The following is a 19,310-nucleotide window of genomic DNA, read 5'->3' on the forward strand; positions in this document are numbered from 1 at the left end:
TTGACTACTCATCTCTCTCTGCTTCCTGACTGTGGAGGCTATCTGACCATCTATCTCAGCCATTATTATGACTTCCCTATAGTGACACTGTGTACCCTTAAACTGAGTCACAATACACCCTGCATTTCCTGAATTGCTTTTGTCAAGATATTTTGTCACAACAACACCAAAAGTACCTGCAACAAAAACATATCCCCCTTGACAACCATTTTAGGTTTACTTTGAAATCCAAGGACAAGTTCTCAGATGTGGCCCAAGACATTCCTCTTTTCCTTCCTTTCAGTTCTTCATTTGATTATATTTTTCACTCCATCACCCCAACCCAAGGACATTCCATTGCTGGAGCTAACTATGTTGTTTGGTTTATAATTGAGGATAGTTCAGTTTTTAACAAGATTAGTACATTGATGTTGGCCACAAGAAGATTATTTATCACTTTCTTTTCTTTTTCTTTTTCTTTTTCTTTTTTTTTTTTTAACCATGGAAACTGGGCAGTACCTAATAACAGGGTTTGATTGGTTCCACAAGAATAAGTTGTTAGAGACAAGAAACCACAGTATTGTTTTGTTTTTATTCCTGGTATGAGGATTTAACCCATAGCATTTGGCATAATAGGCAAGGGTTCTAGAGCACCAAGGTTTTGAAACTTACCATAGACATTACAAAGAGCACATCAGGGTGCTAGACACATATCTCAGTAATTATAAGAGCACTTGGTGCTCTTGCAGTGGACCCAACTTACCTTCCCACCCTCCCTCCCCCCATGGTGGTTCATAACTGTCTGTAACTCTTGGTCTGGATGATTCAATTCTCTTTTCTGACCTTCAAGGGCAACCACATACATGAAATACATACAGATACATACAGACAAGAATTTTTTTTGTTGTTGTTTATATCAAGAAATTTCCAGTCAGGTGGTGCTACATGGCTCAAGCCCCAGTCCTTGGAATGCAGAGATTAATTTATTAGTGTTCTTGTGTTAATGTGACCTGGGACTCATTATTATATTCTGCTTGTTAGTGTTTTATCCTGAAGCAGGTAGCTTCAGTGCTGCCAGGTATAGTGAGGCAGTGTTTTAGGCAGGCTCCTTTAATGCCAGAGTATTTGCTGGGGCAGTATTTTAGGCAGGTGACTCAATTCAGTTGTATTTGCTGGAGCAATGTTTTAGGCAGATGACTTAAGTGTGGACATATTTGCTGAGGCAGTGTTTTCTAGAAATGCTTCATTCTAAGAAACAAAGTGTTGGAATCCTCAGGTTAGATTCATGCTTATGATTTTTGAACATCAGTGTTCTTTACCCTGTGGTCATCAATTACATAAAATTTTGCTTAACAAACTGCTTGATTAGCATAAAAATCACATTATTAAATGCTAATAATAGGAAATAGCACATACAGAATTCATATTTTATGTTTTACCATATTTCCTGGTATCTGATTCCAAACCAAGTATTTGCTGAATGAACGGGTAAATAGATTGAAAGGTATGAAAAACTAAGATTGTGAAGAACTGCCAAGTATCCACTGAACAAAGAAAGTAACAACACAGAAAAGACAAAAAAAAATAGTTATGACCCCAAATGACCAAATACATAGTCTGATTATGGAAATGATTGAATAAAAGTATTCATGAATCTGTTTATAGCAAGATTCAGAGTGCACTCTGTCTATTCTATGTATTCTATAATACGTAGAAGATTAGGATGTAAGAAATGTTTAAGTTGTATTACAATGTTTTCTTCACTCTTGTTATTTCAAGGTTTTCTATGGTCTCTGAGAAGCATCCTTACCAATGAACAATATGTCATATTCTTGATACTGACGTTGCTACAAATCAGCAGCTTCATTGGATCCTTCACTTACCTGTTCAAGTTTATAGAGCAGCAGTTTGGTCAGACAGCATCGCAGGCCAACTTTCTGTTAGGTAAGACAGACTGATTCGAAGTTTGCTTCATTCGATGATGAGCAAATGGAGGACATGACTACTTCATGGTTTGGTTAAGGGAAGGATTTTTGTTGTAGATATTAGTGACTGAATGACCAGTGATATGTGGAAGGGTTAAGATCAGAAAGAGATAGAAGCAGACTCAATAAGGCTAGCAGGACCTGGCCAGAGCTATCTTTGAGAGAGGTAAGATTTCCAGGGGATAAAGAATAGAGAAAACACAGTGAGTGAAATGAGATCCAGTATAAAAAGAAGAGAAGAGGAAGAAGAAGAAGGAGGAGGAGAAGGGGAGGAGGAGGAGAAGGGGGAGGAGGAGGAGGCGAAGAGGAGGAGGAGGAGAAGAGGAGGAGGAGGGGAAAGGGAGGAGGAGGTGAAAGGGAGGAGGAGGAGGGGAAAGGGAGGAGGAGGAGGGGAAAGGGAGGAGGAGGAGGGGAAAGGGAGGAGGAGGAGGGAAAAGGGAGGAAGAAGAAGAAGGAGAAGAAGAAGAAGAAGAAGAAGAAGAAGAAGAAGAAGAAGAAGAAGAAGAAGAAGAAGAGGAGGAGGAGGAGGAGGAGGAGGAGGAGGAGGAGGAGGAGGAGGAGGAGGAGGAGGAGGAGAAGGGGAGGAGGAGGAAGAAGAAGAAGAAGAAGAAGAAGAAGAAGAAGAAGAAGAAGAAGAAGAAGAAGAAGAAGAAGAAGAAGAAGAAGAAGAAGAAGAAGAAGAAGAAGAAGAAAAAGAAAAAGAAGGAGACAGAGCGGTTGGGTGAGAATATATCAGAATAGCAGGGTGATAAGGGGAATGGGGACCTGAAGGGGAGGACAGCAGGGGAGCAGGACAGGGGGCAATGAGAAAGGCTAAGACAAGCATGATCTTGGCAATGTATAACAGGTACCTGTAGTGCAGAAGGAGACTTCGAGGCCAGCATGACCTCTGGTATGCTAATAGACATCACTAGTTATCATTTGTTCTTTCTGCCAGTGATAAGGGAAATTCTTTGGTAGAGAAGAACTGAAAGTTTCTAAAGAATACAGGTTTTTATCCAATCACCAGAGCTCTTCCATTAATCAAGGTTGAGGCCTTTTCTGGATATTTGAAGTTTGGTCAAGTAGAGTTCCCTTTGGACCTGACAGGTGGTGTACTTCAGAGGATGTCTCCTGGACAGCTGAACCCATACACACCCCACCCATGCGTGCGCGCGCGCATACACACACACACACACACACACACACACACACACACACACACACACACACATAAATTAAAAGGAAATAATCGCAAACATAAAAAAAGGTTTTAGACTGTGAAGGTTGGTACATTGTCATTATTTTCTGGGGTTGGGTGTCCCTCATAAAATCTATCTATTCAAAGGCAATGTCTGACATCTCTTTTGGCAAAAGACATTATTTTTGTCTTTTCCACATAGAGCATGGTTTTCCATTCCCATTCTGGCCATTCGTTTCTAGTTTAGAAGCAACAGAACTGAAGGGTTTATATAGACACACTGTATTTCATATGTAAAGACAGCAGAGAAGTCTTTCTTAATTAATTACAATGTCTTTCTTTTATTTCCAGGAGTTATAACCATACCCACTATGGCAAGTGGAATGTTTTTAGGAGGATATCTCATTAAAAGATTAAAATTAACCCTGCTTGGAATCACTAAGTTTGTGTTTTTCACCACAACAATGGCCTATGTGTTCTACCTGTCATATTTTCTTCTAATCTGTGAAAACAAGGCATTTGCTGGCCTAACCTTGACCTATGATGGGTTTGTATATATTATTTTATCAGCAGAATCTTGAGTTCACTCCATTCAGAATCCTATGTGAGAGAACAGAAGGCTGAAAACAGTTTCCACTAAATTGTTCAGTTAGTAAGGATCATGATTTATACATTTCCCAAACAATCACTGTTTAAGATCTCCCAAGAGCAGTTTTTATTCCTCATTTAAAGAAAAACTGGGTGGTGATGATCATGTCATTTTTAGAGTATTCACAATGTGCAATGGACAATGTGCAATGGGAGCTTGGTCATGGATACCTTTGTTCCCCCTTGACAGACATACAGTTTTTATCACCAGCAAGGCCCAGACATTACCTCACTGACTCTCATGACTTAAAATTGAAGTTTCAGATTCCAAAACTCTTAGTCTTCCCCACTGCAATCTTGGCTAGGTTGTGAGTGTATATGTATGCAAATTTCACAGTTATGCCTGAACAAGCTTTATTAGCATTCATGTAATCAAAAACCTATACACGAGACCAGTTCCTCACTCCAAACTTGATCTTCATTCTTTGTGAACTGACCCTGCTACTCTCCATTGTATTAGACATCCTGATACCACAGGTGTAGTGCACCTTTTCTTTCCTATAATAATAAGAAGTATTCCTGGCACGTCAGCTTCCTAAGGCTATGCAGACCCCTTATCATCTCCTAAGTATAGCTAGAAATTTAATGAGATTCTCATACCAGTAATATGCACGTATCTCTAATCAGCTCTTTCTCATGATCCTTTTGTTCTTCTTTTCTCTTTCCTTTCCTTCTGTTTCCTTCCCTTCTATTCCCTTCCCTTCCTTTCACTTCCCTTCTATCCATTCTCCCATCTCCCAACATCGCTCTCTGACATATGTCTATCTACCATATATCTCCAGAATGAACCCAGTGGACTCTCACATAGATGTCCCACTTTCTTATTGCAACTCGGACTGCATTTGTGATAAAAATCAATGGGAACCTGTCTGTGGGGAAAATGGAGTGACTTACATTTCACCTTGTCTGGCAGGATGCAAATCATTTCGTGGTGATAAGAAACTGATGAATATAGTGAGTATCAGTTTTCATTTTCTCACTTCTCCTTGCTCACAACTTCACATTCAATTTCACACTTACTTTTTACATCTTTGTAAATCTAAGGTCTCCAGTAAAAGATATAAAAATGGTTCCTATGTGATCTTCAGTTGTTAACACCAGGAAGTTAGCAAAGCTTCACACGAAATCCTGCTTGGAACCATCAGATTTTTCTGTTCCTTGAATTCTATTTTGAGATTACCTACCTTCCAATTTTTCACTTTCAAGAGTTAGTCTTTTGGAACATGGATGTAGTTAGGGATTTGAAAACTCCTTTTAGGATACAAGCATCTAACTGTCATAACTGATAATTACTTTATGCCTAAGACACTAAGGATGAATTTTTTTTTTTAGTTTTTTAATTTCTTTTATTTCTATTTTTATTGGTTATTTTATTTATTGACATTTCAAATGCTATTCCCCTTCCCAGTTTCCCCTCCACAAACCCCTCCCCTGCCTCTATGTGGGTGCTTCTCCCCCTGTCCAACCACTCCTGCCTCAGTGCCTTAGCATTCCCCTACCCTGGGTCATCGAGCCTCCACAGGACAAAGGGGCTCCCCTCCTAGTGATTCCCAATAAGGCAATCCTCTGCTAAATATCCAGCTGGAGGCATGGATTGCCCCATATGTACTCTTTGGTTGGTGAATTAGTCCCTGGGAGTTTTGGGGGGGGGATTGGTGGGTTGATATTGTTGCTCTTTCTATGGGGTTGCAAAACCCTTCAGCTCCTTTAGTCCTTGCCCTAACTTCTCTATTGGGATTCCCATGCTCAGTCCGATGTTTGGCTGAGAGCATCTGCATCTGTATTGGTTGGGTGCTGGCAGAGCCTCTCAGGGGACAGCTATACCATGCTTCTGTCAGCAAGCACTTCTCGGCATCAGCAATAGTGTCTGAGTTTGAAGTCTGTGGATAGGATAGATCCCTAGATGAGGCAGTCTCTGGATGGTCTTTCCTTCAGTCTCAGCTCCACTCTTTGTCTCTGCATTTCCTTTTGACAAGAAGAATTTTGGATTGTTTCTGAGATGAATGTGTGGCTCCATTTTTCAACCTGGGGTCATGCCTATCCACTGGATATGGTCTCTACAGGTCCCCTCTCCTCTTTGTTGGGTATGTCCTCCCTGTTGAGTCTTGGGAACCTCTTGGGTCCCTGGCATCTGGGACTTTCTAGTGGCTACTGCCAGTTCCCTTTCCCCCACTGCTACTCTCCTCCTTTCACATTCCTAACCCTCTGTACTTCTCCCCCATCTCCTCCCATATCTGAATTGCCCCCTTTTCATTCCCCTTCTCTATCACTTCCAGATCCCTCTCTCCTTCTATGTCTTGAGATTATTTTCTCCCCCTCCTGAGTAGGACTGTAGCATCCACATTTTAGTGTGGTCTTCTTTCTTCTTGGGGTTCATATGGTCTGTGAGTTGTATTTTGGGTATTCCAAGCTTCTTTTTGGCTAGTATCCAATTATCAGTGAATATATACCATTTTGTGTGTGTGTGTGTGTGTGACTGGGTTACCTCACTCAGGGTGATATTTTCTAGTTCTATCCATTTGCCTAAGAATTTCATAAATTCATCATTTTTAATAGCTGAGTAGTACTCCATTGTGTAAATGTAACATATTTTCTGTATCCATTCCCGTGTTGAAGGACATCTGGGTTATTTTCAGCTTCTGGCTATTATAAATAAGGCTGCTATGAACATAGTGGAGCACATATCTCTGTTATATGTTGGAGCATCTTCTGGGTATATGCCCAGGAGTGGTATTGATGGGTCCTCGGGCAGTACAATGTGTAGTTTTCCTAGGAATCACCAGATTGATTTCCAAAGTGGTTGTATCAGCTTGCAGTCCCGCCAGCAATGAAAGAGTTCCTCTTTCTCCACATCCTTACTAGCATCTGCTTTCACCTGAGTTTTTGTTCTTAGACATTCTTACTGGTGTAAGGTGGAATCTCAGGGTCATTTTGATTTGCATTTCCCTAATGACTAAGAATGTTGAACATTTCTTTAAATGCTTCTCAGGCATTCGAGATTCCTCAGTTGAGAATTCTCTGTTTAGTTCTGTACCTTATTTTTAAATAGTTTTATTTGGTTCTCTGAAGTCTAACTTCTTGAGTTCTTTATATATTTTGGATGCTAGCCCTCCATTGGATGTAGGGTTGGTAAATATCTTTTCCCAATCTGTGGGTTGCTGTTTTGTCCTATTGATAGTACTCTTCACCCTATAGAAACTTTTCAATGATATGAGGTCCCATTTGTCAATTCTTGATCTTAGAACATAATCCATTGGTGTTCTGTTCAGGAAATTTTCCCCTGGGTCAATGTGTTTGAGGTGCTTTTCCACTTTCTCTTCTACTAGATTCACTGTATCTGATTTTATGTGGAGGTCCTTGTTCTACTTGGACTTGAGCTTTGTACAAGTGAGAATAATGGATCAATTTGCATTCTTCTACATGCTGACCACCAGTTGAACCAGTGCCAGTTTTTTGAAAATGCTGTCTTTTTTTTTCCGCACTGGATGGTTTTGGCTCCTTTGTCAAAGATCAAGTGACCATAGGTGTGTGGGTTCAATTCTGAGTCTTCAGTTGTACTCCATTGATCTATCTGCCTGTCTCTGTACCAATACTATGCAGTTTTGGTTTTTATCACTATTTCTCTGTAGTAGAGCTTGAGGTCAGGGATGGTGGTTCCCCCAGAAGTTCTTTTATTGTTGAGAATGGTTTTTGATATCCTGGGCTTTTTGTTATTCCAGATAAATTTGAGAATTGCTCTTTCTCTCCTTCTCTCTGAAAAATTGAGTTGGAATTTTGATGAGGATTCCATTGAATCTGTATAAAGATGAATCTTAAATCATCATATAGACAAATCTTATACTTTTTATAGACTTTTATGAATTTACCCTGGAGCTCCCTGTCCATCTCACTCTTCAAGAAACAGTCCTGACTTCATGCTTGCCTGACTGTCCAATGTTCATGTTTCAATTCAGAATTCCACAAAGCTAGCTTTTTACTCAGATATTCAAGCATCCTTTTCACATATGCCTATTATATGCCATGCCATGCCACCTTCCTTTTTATTCAAAACACACCTTTCCTTGTGCACTATGAGTTATCTTTAGTCACCATGCTGACTCCAAAGCATAAAAATTACTTACAGTATTGCACATACCACTAACCTATTCAATATCTCACATAGTTCAGAAATATCCTTTTTTTTCCTTATTTTTCCTGATACAAACATTGGGTATACAAGCAGCAAGCAGCTATTGTTTTGTGGTTTTGAGACACAATCTCTATAATAGGTCTGTCTCTGAACCCAGGATGCGTCTACCTCCCCTTCCTAAGCGCTGGAATTACAGAAGTGTACTACCATATTTGGCATGATCATGTTTTCCACTAAACTTTGTGTGGTACAACCCATTTGTATATCTGGTTCTCATTTCAGATTTTGGCTGCTGTCAAACTGTCAATGCCTTCTTTCTCGGGATAATTTTTCGTAAAAGCATGTGTCTGACACAGAGCAGGACTTTTTAAGTAAATTAAGGATGTAAAAGTAATATAGAAAGAAAAAGTGAGAAGACAATTATGAAAAAGAACTTGTTTGGATGACGAAATTATGAATAGTTTCAGACACTAATTTATTCAATTTATAATCTTGAAATGGAAATGAATTAGTAATTAGGAGCAAATTTTATTTTCTTGGCCAGAAGTAAATGCAATTTCTTTCAATTATTAAGCAATGATGCTTTTAGAAGCTTTACAAACAGTAAAAACTTTTGCTAGAAAGGAAGAACCCTTTAAAAATATAATGGGATATATTTATAGTACTTTCATGTTATGCAAGCACATTCTATACCATCTCAAACCCTGTCTTTTAGGAATTCTATGACTGCAGTTGTGTCAGCGGCTCTGGTTTCCAGAAGGGAAACCATTCAGCACGTTTGGGTGAATGCCCAAGAGACAAATGCAAAACCAAATATTACTTTTATATAACTTTTCAAGTCATTATATCTTTTTTCACTGCACTGGGAAGCACTTCTCTTATGTTGATTCTGATAAGGTGAGTATACTTTTTATGTGCATGTTTGTGCATTTCTGTGTGTTGTACATATTTGGCAAACATTTAGAACTCAGATAATTATCTCTGGAATCAGTCATCAAGTCCCTTCCACCTCCACTGTGGAATCTAGATCATCTGTCTCTGAACTTTCAAAGATCTGCTGGCCACCTGTACACAAGCGGGAACACAGATGAGTTCTAAGGGCCTACACATAGACCCTTACATTTGTAAGTCAAGAGATTTACTGACTGAGACCTCTCCCCATCCTGAGTATAACTTGTTAAGACATCTTAATTAGTCATGTATATTAGATGACAAATGTATTTACTGACTTCTATTGTCTTATATTTGAGGCCTAAGCTCATATCTTGCTGCATTTTAACTATATAAGAGCACATGTTCTCATGATTATTTCATTGGTTAAATAATATAAATAATAATTTTGCATATGCTTCTATCATTAGGAAATCTAGATTCTGTGAAGTCTCAGCTGGCTAGACACTTAAAATATAGAATTATTTGGAATTGCCTCAATTGTACTCTGGGATGTATGTGCTCAAAAAGTTATCTACTAACTTACCTTGGAACCTTCTTGGGACATAGTATCTTACCTAAATATTTGTCTAAAAACAGAACAACTCAATTGTCTTTTCACTTTTTCTTTCTATATTATGTTTACATCCTTACTTTATTTAAAAATTTCTGCTCTGTGTCAGCCACATGCCTTTAGGAAAAATTGTCCAGAGAATGAAGGCACTTGACAGTTTGACAGCAGCCAAAATCTGAAATGAGAACCATTAAGTAAGAGCCTCTCTTTAGGTTTAGAAGAACTGTCATGCTCAGTTCCATTCTGCTCTAGGAATCATTTATTGATGTTAATGACAGAAACCCATTTGAAAGCCTAAAAAGCTTTAACTTCAGTCAATAGTAATATTTCTAGGATGGAGAGACAGCTTATTAATTAACAGTGCCTATTGCTCTTCCAGAGGGCCTGAGTTCAGTTCTCACTACTCACCTCAAGTGTCTTACAAAAATCACAAATAACTCCAGCTCCAAGGGGTCTGATACCATCTTCTAATTTCTGAGGATACACACACACACACACACACACACACACACACACACACACACACACACACACACACCTGGCATACACGCTCTCAGACGTAAATTAACAAAAATAAATCATATCAAAAAATTGAAATAGCAATAATGTTTCAAAAGGTTTAATTTACCCACAGTATGCCCCTTTTTGTTTGTTTGTTTTGTTTTTTGTTTTTTGAGACAGGGTTTCTCTCTATAGCCCTGGATGTCCTGGAACTCACTTTTGTAGACCAGGGTGGCTTTGAACTCAGAAATCTGCCTGCCTCTGCCTCCCGAGTGCTGGGATCAAAGGTGTGCGCCACCATGCCCGGCCAGTATGACTTTTGATCCGATCTTTTGTAACAGTCTGTAGGCAGAAGAAATAAATATATGAAAAGAGTTGAGCTGTTCTGTTTTTAACAAATACGTAGGTAAGATACTATGCTTGAAGAATATTCCAAGGTAAGTTAATAGATACTTTCTTGTGGACATACATCCCAGAGTACAACAGCGAAGACCATAATGAATCAAAGTATCATTAAAATAAGCACATCATAATTCTAAAATGATCCTAACATTATAAGGAAAGGGTTGCTATGAAGATGAGGAAAAGAAACCTAGATAGGGATCATGATGGTCTCAAAGGCACATATCAAAAAACAAAACAAAACAAAAAAGTATTGTTTAATGCCATGAACTAAAAAAGTGGGTAGATGAGGATTTTAGGAGAGAATTGGATTCATGCTTTAAACCATGACACTGGAAAAAGCTAACATGTTTGGAAAGGAAACGTAAATCATTGGCCAGGAGTGCAGTGAACACTGTGGGGCAAGTGCAATGGGTGGCCAGGGAAGGGAGCAGATCCTAGAGGCTCTATTTGACTAATTCATGCACAGTCACATCTAAAACTAAAATTGTATAACACTTGTATGTTGATCATCTGAGTTAATATCTCTTTATACTTTTGAACTCTGTGTTGATTAAAAGTCCCTAAAAGCTGAGAAAGAAGGAAAGGTTTTAATTGTCATCTAAATGAGGATAGACATTTAAATAGCATCTACACTTTTTAAAATTCTATTCTGACCAAATATTACATTAAGGTGTTTCCCCACAATGAGTTAGTCCCATTAAATATGAAATGTTGTCTATTCATAAGGAGAACATTTCCCATTTATAAAATATTCACTAAGATGTGCAAAATCTACTCAAAATTCATAGACTTAGGATAAACAAAAATATTAATCTCAAATTCCCAAGAAAGGGCTATTTCAGAACTTTTAAAACTTAAATTCCAGTGATGTGGATCAGCCAGGAAGTAAGGAGAGCTTTATCTTTAACAGATAGTAAGCCTGACATCATGTGCCTGAGCTACCTATTTGATTGGGGTTCTCAGGTGCCACTTAAAAATCATCCCTTGAAACAATACAAGACCCATTATCATGAAAGAGGATAATGGAAGATGAGTTTAAGGTTTAATTTATTATATCAAACAGATATTGCTAAAAAGTTAAGTAAGTTAGAAAATGCACCCAACTTCCTGGGCTTCTTTTTTACTCTTCTAAGGTATGCACACTGTATTGAGGAGCTCCACATGAGAGGTGAGAGAGGAATTACACTTACTGATAAGTGCACTATGCTATAACGCATACACAAATGCCCACACCAGTAAGCACACTGGTGAATAAGCAAGCAGCTAGAGTACAAGGCTGTGGCTAGAGGTGGGTGTCCATGCCTAGGAATGGGGCTGTCTGTCTATGTCTACATATGTATGTGGCTGTCTTTGAAGAGCATTCTTTCATTCCTAAAAGTTGTTGGAGGTGTCCAGCCCACTTGGAAGCAAACATTAGTCCTGTCAACAAGTCCTCCTTACATTCCCATGTAAGCCAATAAGCACTCTCCTGGGGGTGAAAATGCACATGGAGTACACAAACGAGTTACCTGTAGTGTTTCTAGTACATAGCCCAAACCTCCCTATAAACAACAGCATCAGTGAGATACAAGGACTCAAGCAGGGATAAAATTCCCACCTCCTCCTTCTCCGAATCACCCTTGATAAATCTGAGTTTTGAGAAAGACTTCAGTCACCAAGCCAAATTATACTTCCTGCAGACTTCCTACATCTTACTTACAAAATCAACAAAATACAATGGAAAACAAAAATACCTGTCTCCTAGAATATAAGCATAACTTTCTGCGCTATGAGTACAGTGTACCCCTTGCTGATCTAAGACCACCCTTCACCAACCATACTGCATCTACTGTCTCCTAACATATAACCACAATGCTTGAAATCTTTATTGTAATGTGTTTAATGTGTTCTCTGTTTAATTGTATAAGCTCTCTTGATAACTTTATTCATTTATTTATTCATTGATTTTTTTTGAGACACGGTTTCACTATGTTGCCCAGGTAAGTCATACACTATACTACTCAAGTGATCTGCTTGTCTTAGCCTCCATAATCCCTGAGGTTGAGAGGGAGCCACCAGCATTCTAGGACATGGTTGAAAGTCCTCAGTAGGTGGTATCTTTCCTGCAAGGATTAAGGATCAGTCACATTTCAAGAAAACTGAAGTTCAAGGTGCAAATACATATATATTGGATCCTCACAAAACTTGAAGTGAAGAACTGTTCTCTTTTGTCAGGAGAGGTGAAGTGGTTTCTTCCCCTTGGCAGAATGACATATCTACTCAGCCTTCTAAACAAATAAGCACCAAGTAGTTTAAGGCAATGTAAAATATATCATCAGTTTAGTATTTCAGTAAAAGTATTCAAGCAGGAGTAATATCCCACCCATCCACTTTTCCATGTAATTTCATTCTCATCATTATGGATGAGAGTTTTTACAGAAGTAAGGGTGCCACCAGCTCACTAAATGAAGAAAGATCAAATGAATTCCATAATTATTCCATAAATATAATATGTTTTATAATACTTTTTAGATGGAAGAATGTGTTTCTTTTAATAAATATCTTTTTTTGAAGATCTATGTTTTGTTTCTGTGCATGTAAGTCTGTTTGTATGAGTATGCCTATGTGAGTACAGGTACCTAAAGAGGCCAGAATAGTGTGTTTCATCCCCTGCAGAGAAAGTTACTAGAGGTAGTGTGCTATCCAGTGTGGGTGCTGGGAACTAAAAGCTGGTTTTTCACAGATTCAGTAAGGACTCTTGGTGTCATGCCACTTCCCCAGCCCTGACTGAGTGATAAGCAAGGTGATACATGTTCTCTACCTTTAACATAACAGTTACATACATGCATGTCCAGAATGCATAAATTTCTTGACTCTTCTGGTTACAGTGTAACTTTATCTACAAAGTTATTAGACTTCTCCGTTAACAACAGGCAGAGCAGTAAGGAAGCAGGGTGTGTGCTGAGACCTCTGCCTAAAAAGAAGCACCCGGTCTTTTTCCAGGGCCCTGACTGAATGGGCCACATGAAACCAATGTCATTGTAGACATTATAACGCTGACTACAGATATTCTTACAGCACATTTACTGAATAAAACATAAACTTTAGCCAGGCTTGGTAACTCACAGCTATAAGCTCAGTACTTTAGGAAGCTGGGAGTCCACGGCCAGCCTGGGCTAAAGAATCTCAACTTTCTGGACTCTCTTGAAATTATAGTATGGTGAATCCCTATTACTCTGCAACTTGTCTCTTCTCAAGCTGTGAATGATACCTTTATAACATGTGGGCTGTTCCCATGAGCGTTTTTATCCAACCATAAAGAAAAATAACATCAGCAAACATTTTAAGTTTAAACTCAACTTATCATTTTGAACACATTTAAATATTATTTTATTTATTTATTTATTTATTTTTGCTTTTATCTTATTGCAGGAGTGTCCAACCTGAATTGAAATCACTTGGAATGGGATTCCATTCACTGGTTGTACGAACACTAGGTATGGGAAACACATCAAATTCAGGAAACAAATAATCATGCCAAGCTTAAAAGTAGAATGTAAATATGTCTTGATTCTAAGGAAAGTTTAAGTGTTTAAGAATCATTTGTATTTGTAGTAAATGAAAGCAGTAGGAGATACAAGAAACCATAATGGCATGGAAGAGAATTTGATCATTAACTGCAAAGTAGAGGCTCGACGTAGGAATTGTCCTGTCTGTACAATAAGTTATGTCACAGAGATCAGCTGTAGCTTTTCATTGCAATGGCAAGAGCTTCTTTCAGTCAGGCAGAGCAAAGGTCCATCTCCATGCCTCTTATGTGTTAAGAGTGTTGGGAATTTGGAACTGAACAGAACAGAACCTGAGTCTGACAGGCTGTTTGCCTACTGTCTGGTGCTGGAGGCTCCAGAGCTTTTACCAGCAACTAAGCATGTGAAAGGGAAGGAGGACTCATGCCTAGAATCTATCACCTTGGAAGAAGATGACATTCTAATTAAATGAAAATTCAAGAAGTTGTGACATTTATGCCAAGATAAGGTTCCTAAGTCTCGTTTTCTAAATATTCAGAGGACGTAATTGATAGAAACTTAGGGAAGCATCTCCCTTGCTTACTATCGTTTACTTCTAAATGTCTGTTGCTACGTTCACAGCTACTCACATAATCTTAGTGAGATTTATATACATTAAATGCTTATATGTAAAGAAATAGAAAAAAAGTAAAATTACTTACCTAGGGATAGGGCAGAGAGCTAGTCAGAAGCAAGCACTGATGAAATGATTCTAAAGATCAGCAAAGGAGTTGGAGGTCTATCCTAGGGATCTTTGCAAGCTAAGAAAGTCTTCACTGATAACAATGGGAGAGAAATTGTCCATGATGTGTGTAGGAGACACAACCTTGGATACTCAAAGTGAAACAGAAGAGTTATAAGAATGAGAGAAGGGGTGGGAAGGAGGAGGAAGAGTGAAGAGAAGAGGAGGAGGAGGAAGAGAAGAGAGTGAGGTGAGGGAGAAGGAAGGCCTCTCTGGAGTTCACTGTCTATCTCCAGGCTGGTAGGTTCTGTACATACCAGAAGGCCCCTACCTTCAAAACACAAACGAAACTCCACGTATCTACCTGCCTCCAAAACCGGTGTGCTGTGTAACTTTTATTTATGTGTAAGTGTTCATGCATGATTTTCTGTATATATATCACCGGACTGCAGTGCCTTCCAGAATAAAGAATCAGATTCTCTGAAACTGGAATTCCAGCCAGTGAAGTTCTTGATATAGATGCTGGGACCCACACTCTGGTGCTTTCAAGAGCAGCAAGCACTCTAAACCATTGACTAATCTCACCAACCCCCATTCTTAGTTTGCTTCAAATACTTGAACTTCTGCCTTTATGGGATTGAGATAAGTCCTTTTATTCACTTGTCACAAAGCTACAAATCTACTTTAATTATTCCAGAACCTTCTGGTGAATTAAAAAACAAACAAACAAACAAACAAACAAAACCCCAAAACCTTACAAAAGGCCATGTCACTAAATAGACTTTAACTAGTTTGTGTTGTAAGAACATAGCTTATATGCATGTAGAATTCCTTGTTCATTATGTGTGTTAGGGATAGAGTTAGACAAAAGATGTGTATGATATTACACATCCAAAGGTGGTATAATATTTGGAAAAATTTATTAATATTAATTCTTGCATATAATCAAGCAGAAATAAAGACATTATCCTAGAAAGTTTTCAGATTTTCATTCTTCAGTGTGTATCAATATGATCTAACACCGAGGTTTATTTTAAATACTTGTTTTGGGTTAATAGCTTTTCTTCTCATGTTATAGGAGGAATTCTAGCTCCAGTCTATTATGGGGCATTAATTGACAGAACATGTATGAAGTGGTCTGTAACCAGCTGTGGAGCACGTGGAGCATGCAGGCTATATAACTCGAGATTATTTGGGTGAGTTGTCATAAATTTACTTCATTAATTGATTTTATCTTTTGAGTATAATTGCTAAATTGAATAATTTTCTTTTTATAATTTTTAAATGTATATGAGTGCATGTATCTACATGCATGTGTGCGCCCCACATGTATGTAGTGTCCATAAAGGTCACATGGAGTTGGACTCTTTAGAATTGGATTTACAGATGATTATGAGCCAATATGTGGGTGCTGGGGTCAGAACCCAAGTTCTCTGCAGGAATAATCAGTGTTCTTGATCTCTCAGCAATCTTTTTGGCCCCATATAGATTATTTTCAATAAAATAATAAATTAATGATTAATGTTGCTGTAATGATTCCTTACTTTATAATCAGAATTGTATCAGGCAATCTCATTTTAACACTAGTAGAAACAATAGTAAATGTATGTGTATATTTTTACATTAAATACAAAGACATGGAGGCTCCAGGATAATAACTTGTCCAAAGTCATACAACTAAGAGCAAAAGAGATGGGCCTTTTGTTAAATTATAGTTTTATCTACCAAATCTCTACCCATACCCAAAGCATTATTGTCCCTGCTTTCTGAAGCAGGATATGATGGGCAGCTGAGGATCTGGTTGCATAGTAGCAAAAGGAGGAAAGTTCCTGTTCTGTTCATGGGGTCAGAAGACAAATGAATGGTAATTTGAAATAACAAATGGAAGTGATATTCTTTAGAAAACAGTTCATTATAAATTTAAATACTGATTAACTATAAAACATATATTATTCAAAATAAATTAACTTTTGCTGTTTTTTTTTTTTTTTGCGACCGATTTTCTCTGTGTAGACTTGGATGTCCTGGGACTATCTATGTAGACCAGGCTCACCTTGACCTCACAGAAATTCCACCTGCCTCTGCCTCCCTTGTGTTGGGATTAAAGGCGAGCACCAGCATGGACTGGATTCAAAGTAGATTTTTAAAAATCTATTTGAGAAGTATAAATATCTTAGGCTCATGACCCAAGCCCTCAAAACTATAACAAAAATATTAGAGTATTTTTAAATCTCCATATAACAAAAATTATTTTAAGAAACACCCAAAGGCAAAATACAAATTAGAAGAAGAAAATGGAGCTAATGATACGGACACAAGAAAGTTTTCTAGATCTATCGAGCTCCCACAGAGAGTAGTATTAAAGTGAACAATACAAGGAAAGAGACTCACAGAGGCTTCCATTGCCGTTGGATAGGATATAGTACAGGGGGAAGGACCTGTTCTTCTACCTGTTCTTATTCTAGGTGTAAGTCACAGTTTGCTGTCTTCCCCACTATTGTCAACACCAACCACAAATGATAATTCTTGTTACAAATCATGACTGCTGGTATTGGTGCCACGGAGGTATTGTTGCCTTGGTTGTGGCATAGTAGTGGTGTGGTGTGTCATGGCCCTCTTGTTGCCTTGGTGGTGGTAATGGTGGTGGTGGTGCCTTGGTGGCGTCAATATTATGGTGGACAGTAGCATGTCTTTAGTGTCATGTCCAGTTCCTGATAATCTTAATATCCTGACATATACATGACTGGGTTTGAAGATTTCCCATTGTCTTAAAACCATGGTTATTGTTTTTCTTTCCCTTTTGTGATACTTCTGTTTTGTTTCGTTTTTCCCTGAAGGTTAGATGCAAATATTATGGCAAAGGGACGACTACAACTAATCACCTTGGTAGAAGGCACAGGGTGGAGGGTAGCTTTCTATAGTAATATGTTTGAGTCTCTGTCTCAATGGACTTGGATACATTAACTGTGAATACCTGATGTATCTCTTTGTGCTTTCTCCCTTTCCTGCATGTAATGGGATGGCTAGGTGAAAAGCTCTGAATATTCCTCTCTTCCATCATAAAGAGTCACCCAGAGTTTAATCTTTGTGTCTTATTCTTTAGAAATAATTTCAAACGCTTTATGGTCCAATGCATAAGGTTTGATGTTTTAAATATAAGTTCATTCTTTTTTTTTTATTAGCTTTTAGTTCTTCATACCAGAGATACCTGTTATGAGCTGTACTACAAAAATATAAAATAATATTTGTCCCTCTTTTTCCTAGAATGATCTACGTGGGTTTGAGTATAGCTTTAAAGACTCCAATACTTCTTTTATATGTTGCATTAATTTATGTTATGAAGAGAAAAATGAAAAGAAATGATAACAAGATATTAGAAAATGGAAGAAAATTCACAGATGAAGGAAACCCAGAACCTGTAAATAATAATGGATACTCTTGTGTACCTTCTGATGAAAAAAACAGTGAAACACCTCTTTAAGGGAAGAGAAAGACACATCTGTTGCTGTGTTTTCAAACAACCCCGGTTCTTTCACTGAGGAATTTCTCATGTTACATATGATGGAGAATCTGTAATCCTGTGCATTTATAGTGAAACAAACTAGAAATCAAAAGAAATAAGAGCACCCTTGTCAGGGCCTAGCTGTGCATCTGAAGCTGTATGGGTTGTAAAGACTGAATGCAATGAATGAAGTTGGTTAGGTTCCAATAGAAAAACAGGTATTCACTTAAGCATTTATAACTCAAGTACAATCAATAAGGAGGCTAGGATGGACAAAGCGGGAAAGGAATGTGAAAATTGGTGACTTTAAATTAGTGTCTTCAAAAATCAAAATTTGCATGGTGCTATTCTCTCCTGAAGTCTCTGCAATGGAGGGCTTCATGATGTGGCATATTTTGGTACACATGTTAAGTCATATATTTTGCATAATGATTAATTTGAAATTGTGTTTAATGACACATGCATTTTCTTTGCACATGTTGTACCAAACATTGAGAATAAAAAAAAAAGAAATTTAAGAAAATTAGTCTATAATTATCAGAAAACTTACCTTAGAATGCATTTTTAACAGCTATGCAAATGAATTGGAAGACCCACATTGACTGAAGAAAGCTAAGAGCAATGAATAAGTAAGCCTTCACTCCGGAGGCCTTTCAGTTCTGAGATAAGTGTGTGCCAGACACTGGCTGGTAGAGGACATCAGCAGTCAACTCCACCACTGTCTTGTTTTTTTCTTTTGTTTTGGATGTGAGATATATAGATATAGGAGATATAGGTAGATATAGATTTAGATATATGGATCTCTCTCTACATATATATATATATATATGAAATTAAGATAGAGTGAATGAGAACAAATGTCTTTGGATATTGTATTATATAGTGATATCAGATCTAGTATAGTGGATGGTAGAAGTTGAACTTGCTTTATTTTCACATGTTAAAATATTTTTTGCATTAAAATAGCCTATTGAAATAGTTTTCTGTTGCTATAATAAAATAACCTGGCAAAAAAGTAACTCAGAGGACAAAGTTATTTATTTTGACTTGCAGTTCCAGCCATGTAGGATCCACCCTGCTAGGAAAGACATGTCAATAGGCACAGAAGACATGGTGATAAGAACAGGAAACTGACTGATCACCTTTCATCCATGACAGGAAGCAGAAACAGAGTGAAAAGGAATTGGGCAAGATATAAAACCTCAAATTTCCCACACAGTGAAATTCTTCCTCCAGCAAGACTCTACTTC

The 19,310-nt window shown here is 37.9% G+C and overlaps 1 protein-coding gene across 3 annotated transcripts in view; it reads left to right on the plus strand.

Annotated features, from left to right (window-relative positions):
* Slco1b2 (solute carrier organic anion transporter family, member 1b2) overlaps positions 1–19,079 on the plus strand; it is a 57,195-nt gene extending 38,116 nt beyond the window's left edge. For 2 of the 3 annotated variants that reach the window (XM_006506963.2, NM_020495.2), the window contains 7 exons: positions 1,759–1,923; positions 3,496–3,691; positions 4,575–4,746; positions 8,637–8,818; positions 13,743–13,807; positions 15,637–15,754; positions 17,823–19,079. In XM_006506963.2, coding sequence (XP_006507026.1) covers positions 1,759–1,923; positions 3,496–3,691; positions 4,575–4,746; positions 8,637–8,818; positions 13,743–13,807; positions 15,637–15,754; positions 17,823–18,039 — 1,115 coding nt within the window. In that variant the 3' untranslated portion in view covers positions 18,040–19,079. The remainder of the gene's footprint in view (positions 1–1,758; positions 1,924–3,495; positions 3,692–4,574; positions 4,747–8,636; positions 8,819–13,742; positions 13,808–15,636; positions 15,755–17,822) is intronic. The other variant, XM_017321611.2, reaches the window with a different exon arrangement.
* Positions 19,080–19,310: the final 231 nt, after the last annotated feature.

The sequence above is a fragment of the Mus musculus genome, chromosome 6, assembly GCF_000001635.26.
Source record: "Mus musculus strain C57BL/6J chromosome 6, GRCm38.p6 C57BL/6J".
NCBI lineage: Eukaryota > Metazoa > Chordata > Mammalia > Rodentia > Muridae > Mus > Mus musculus.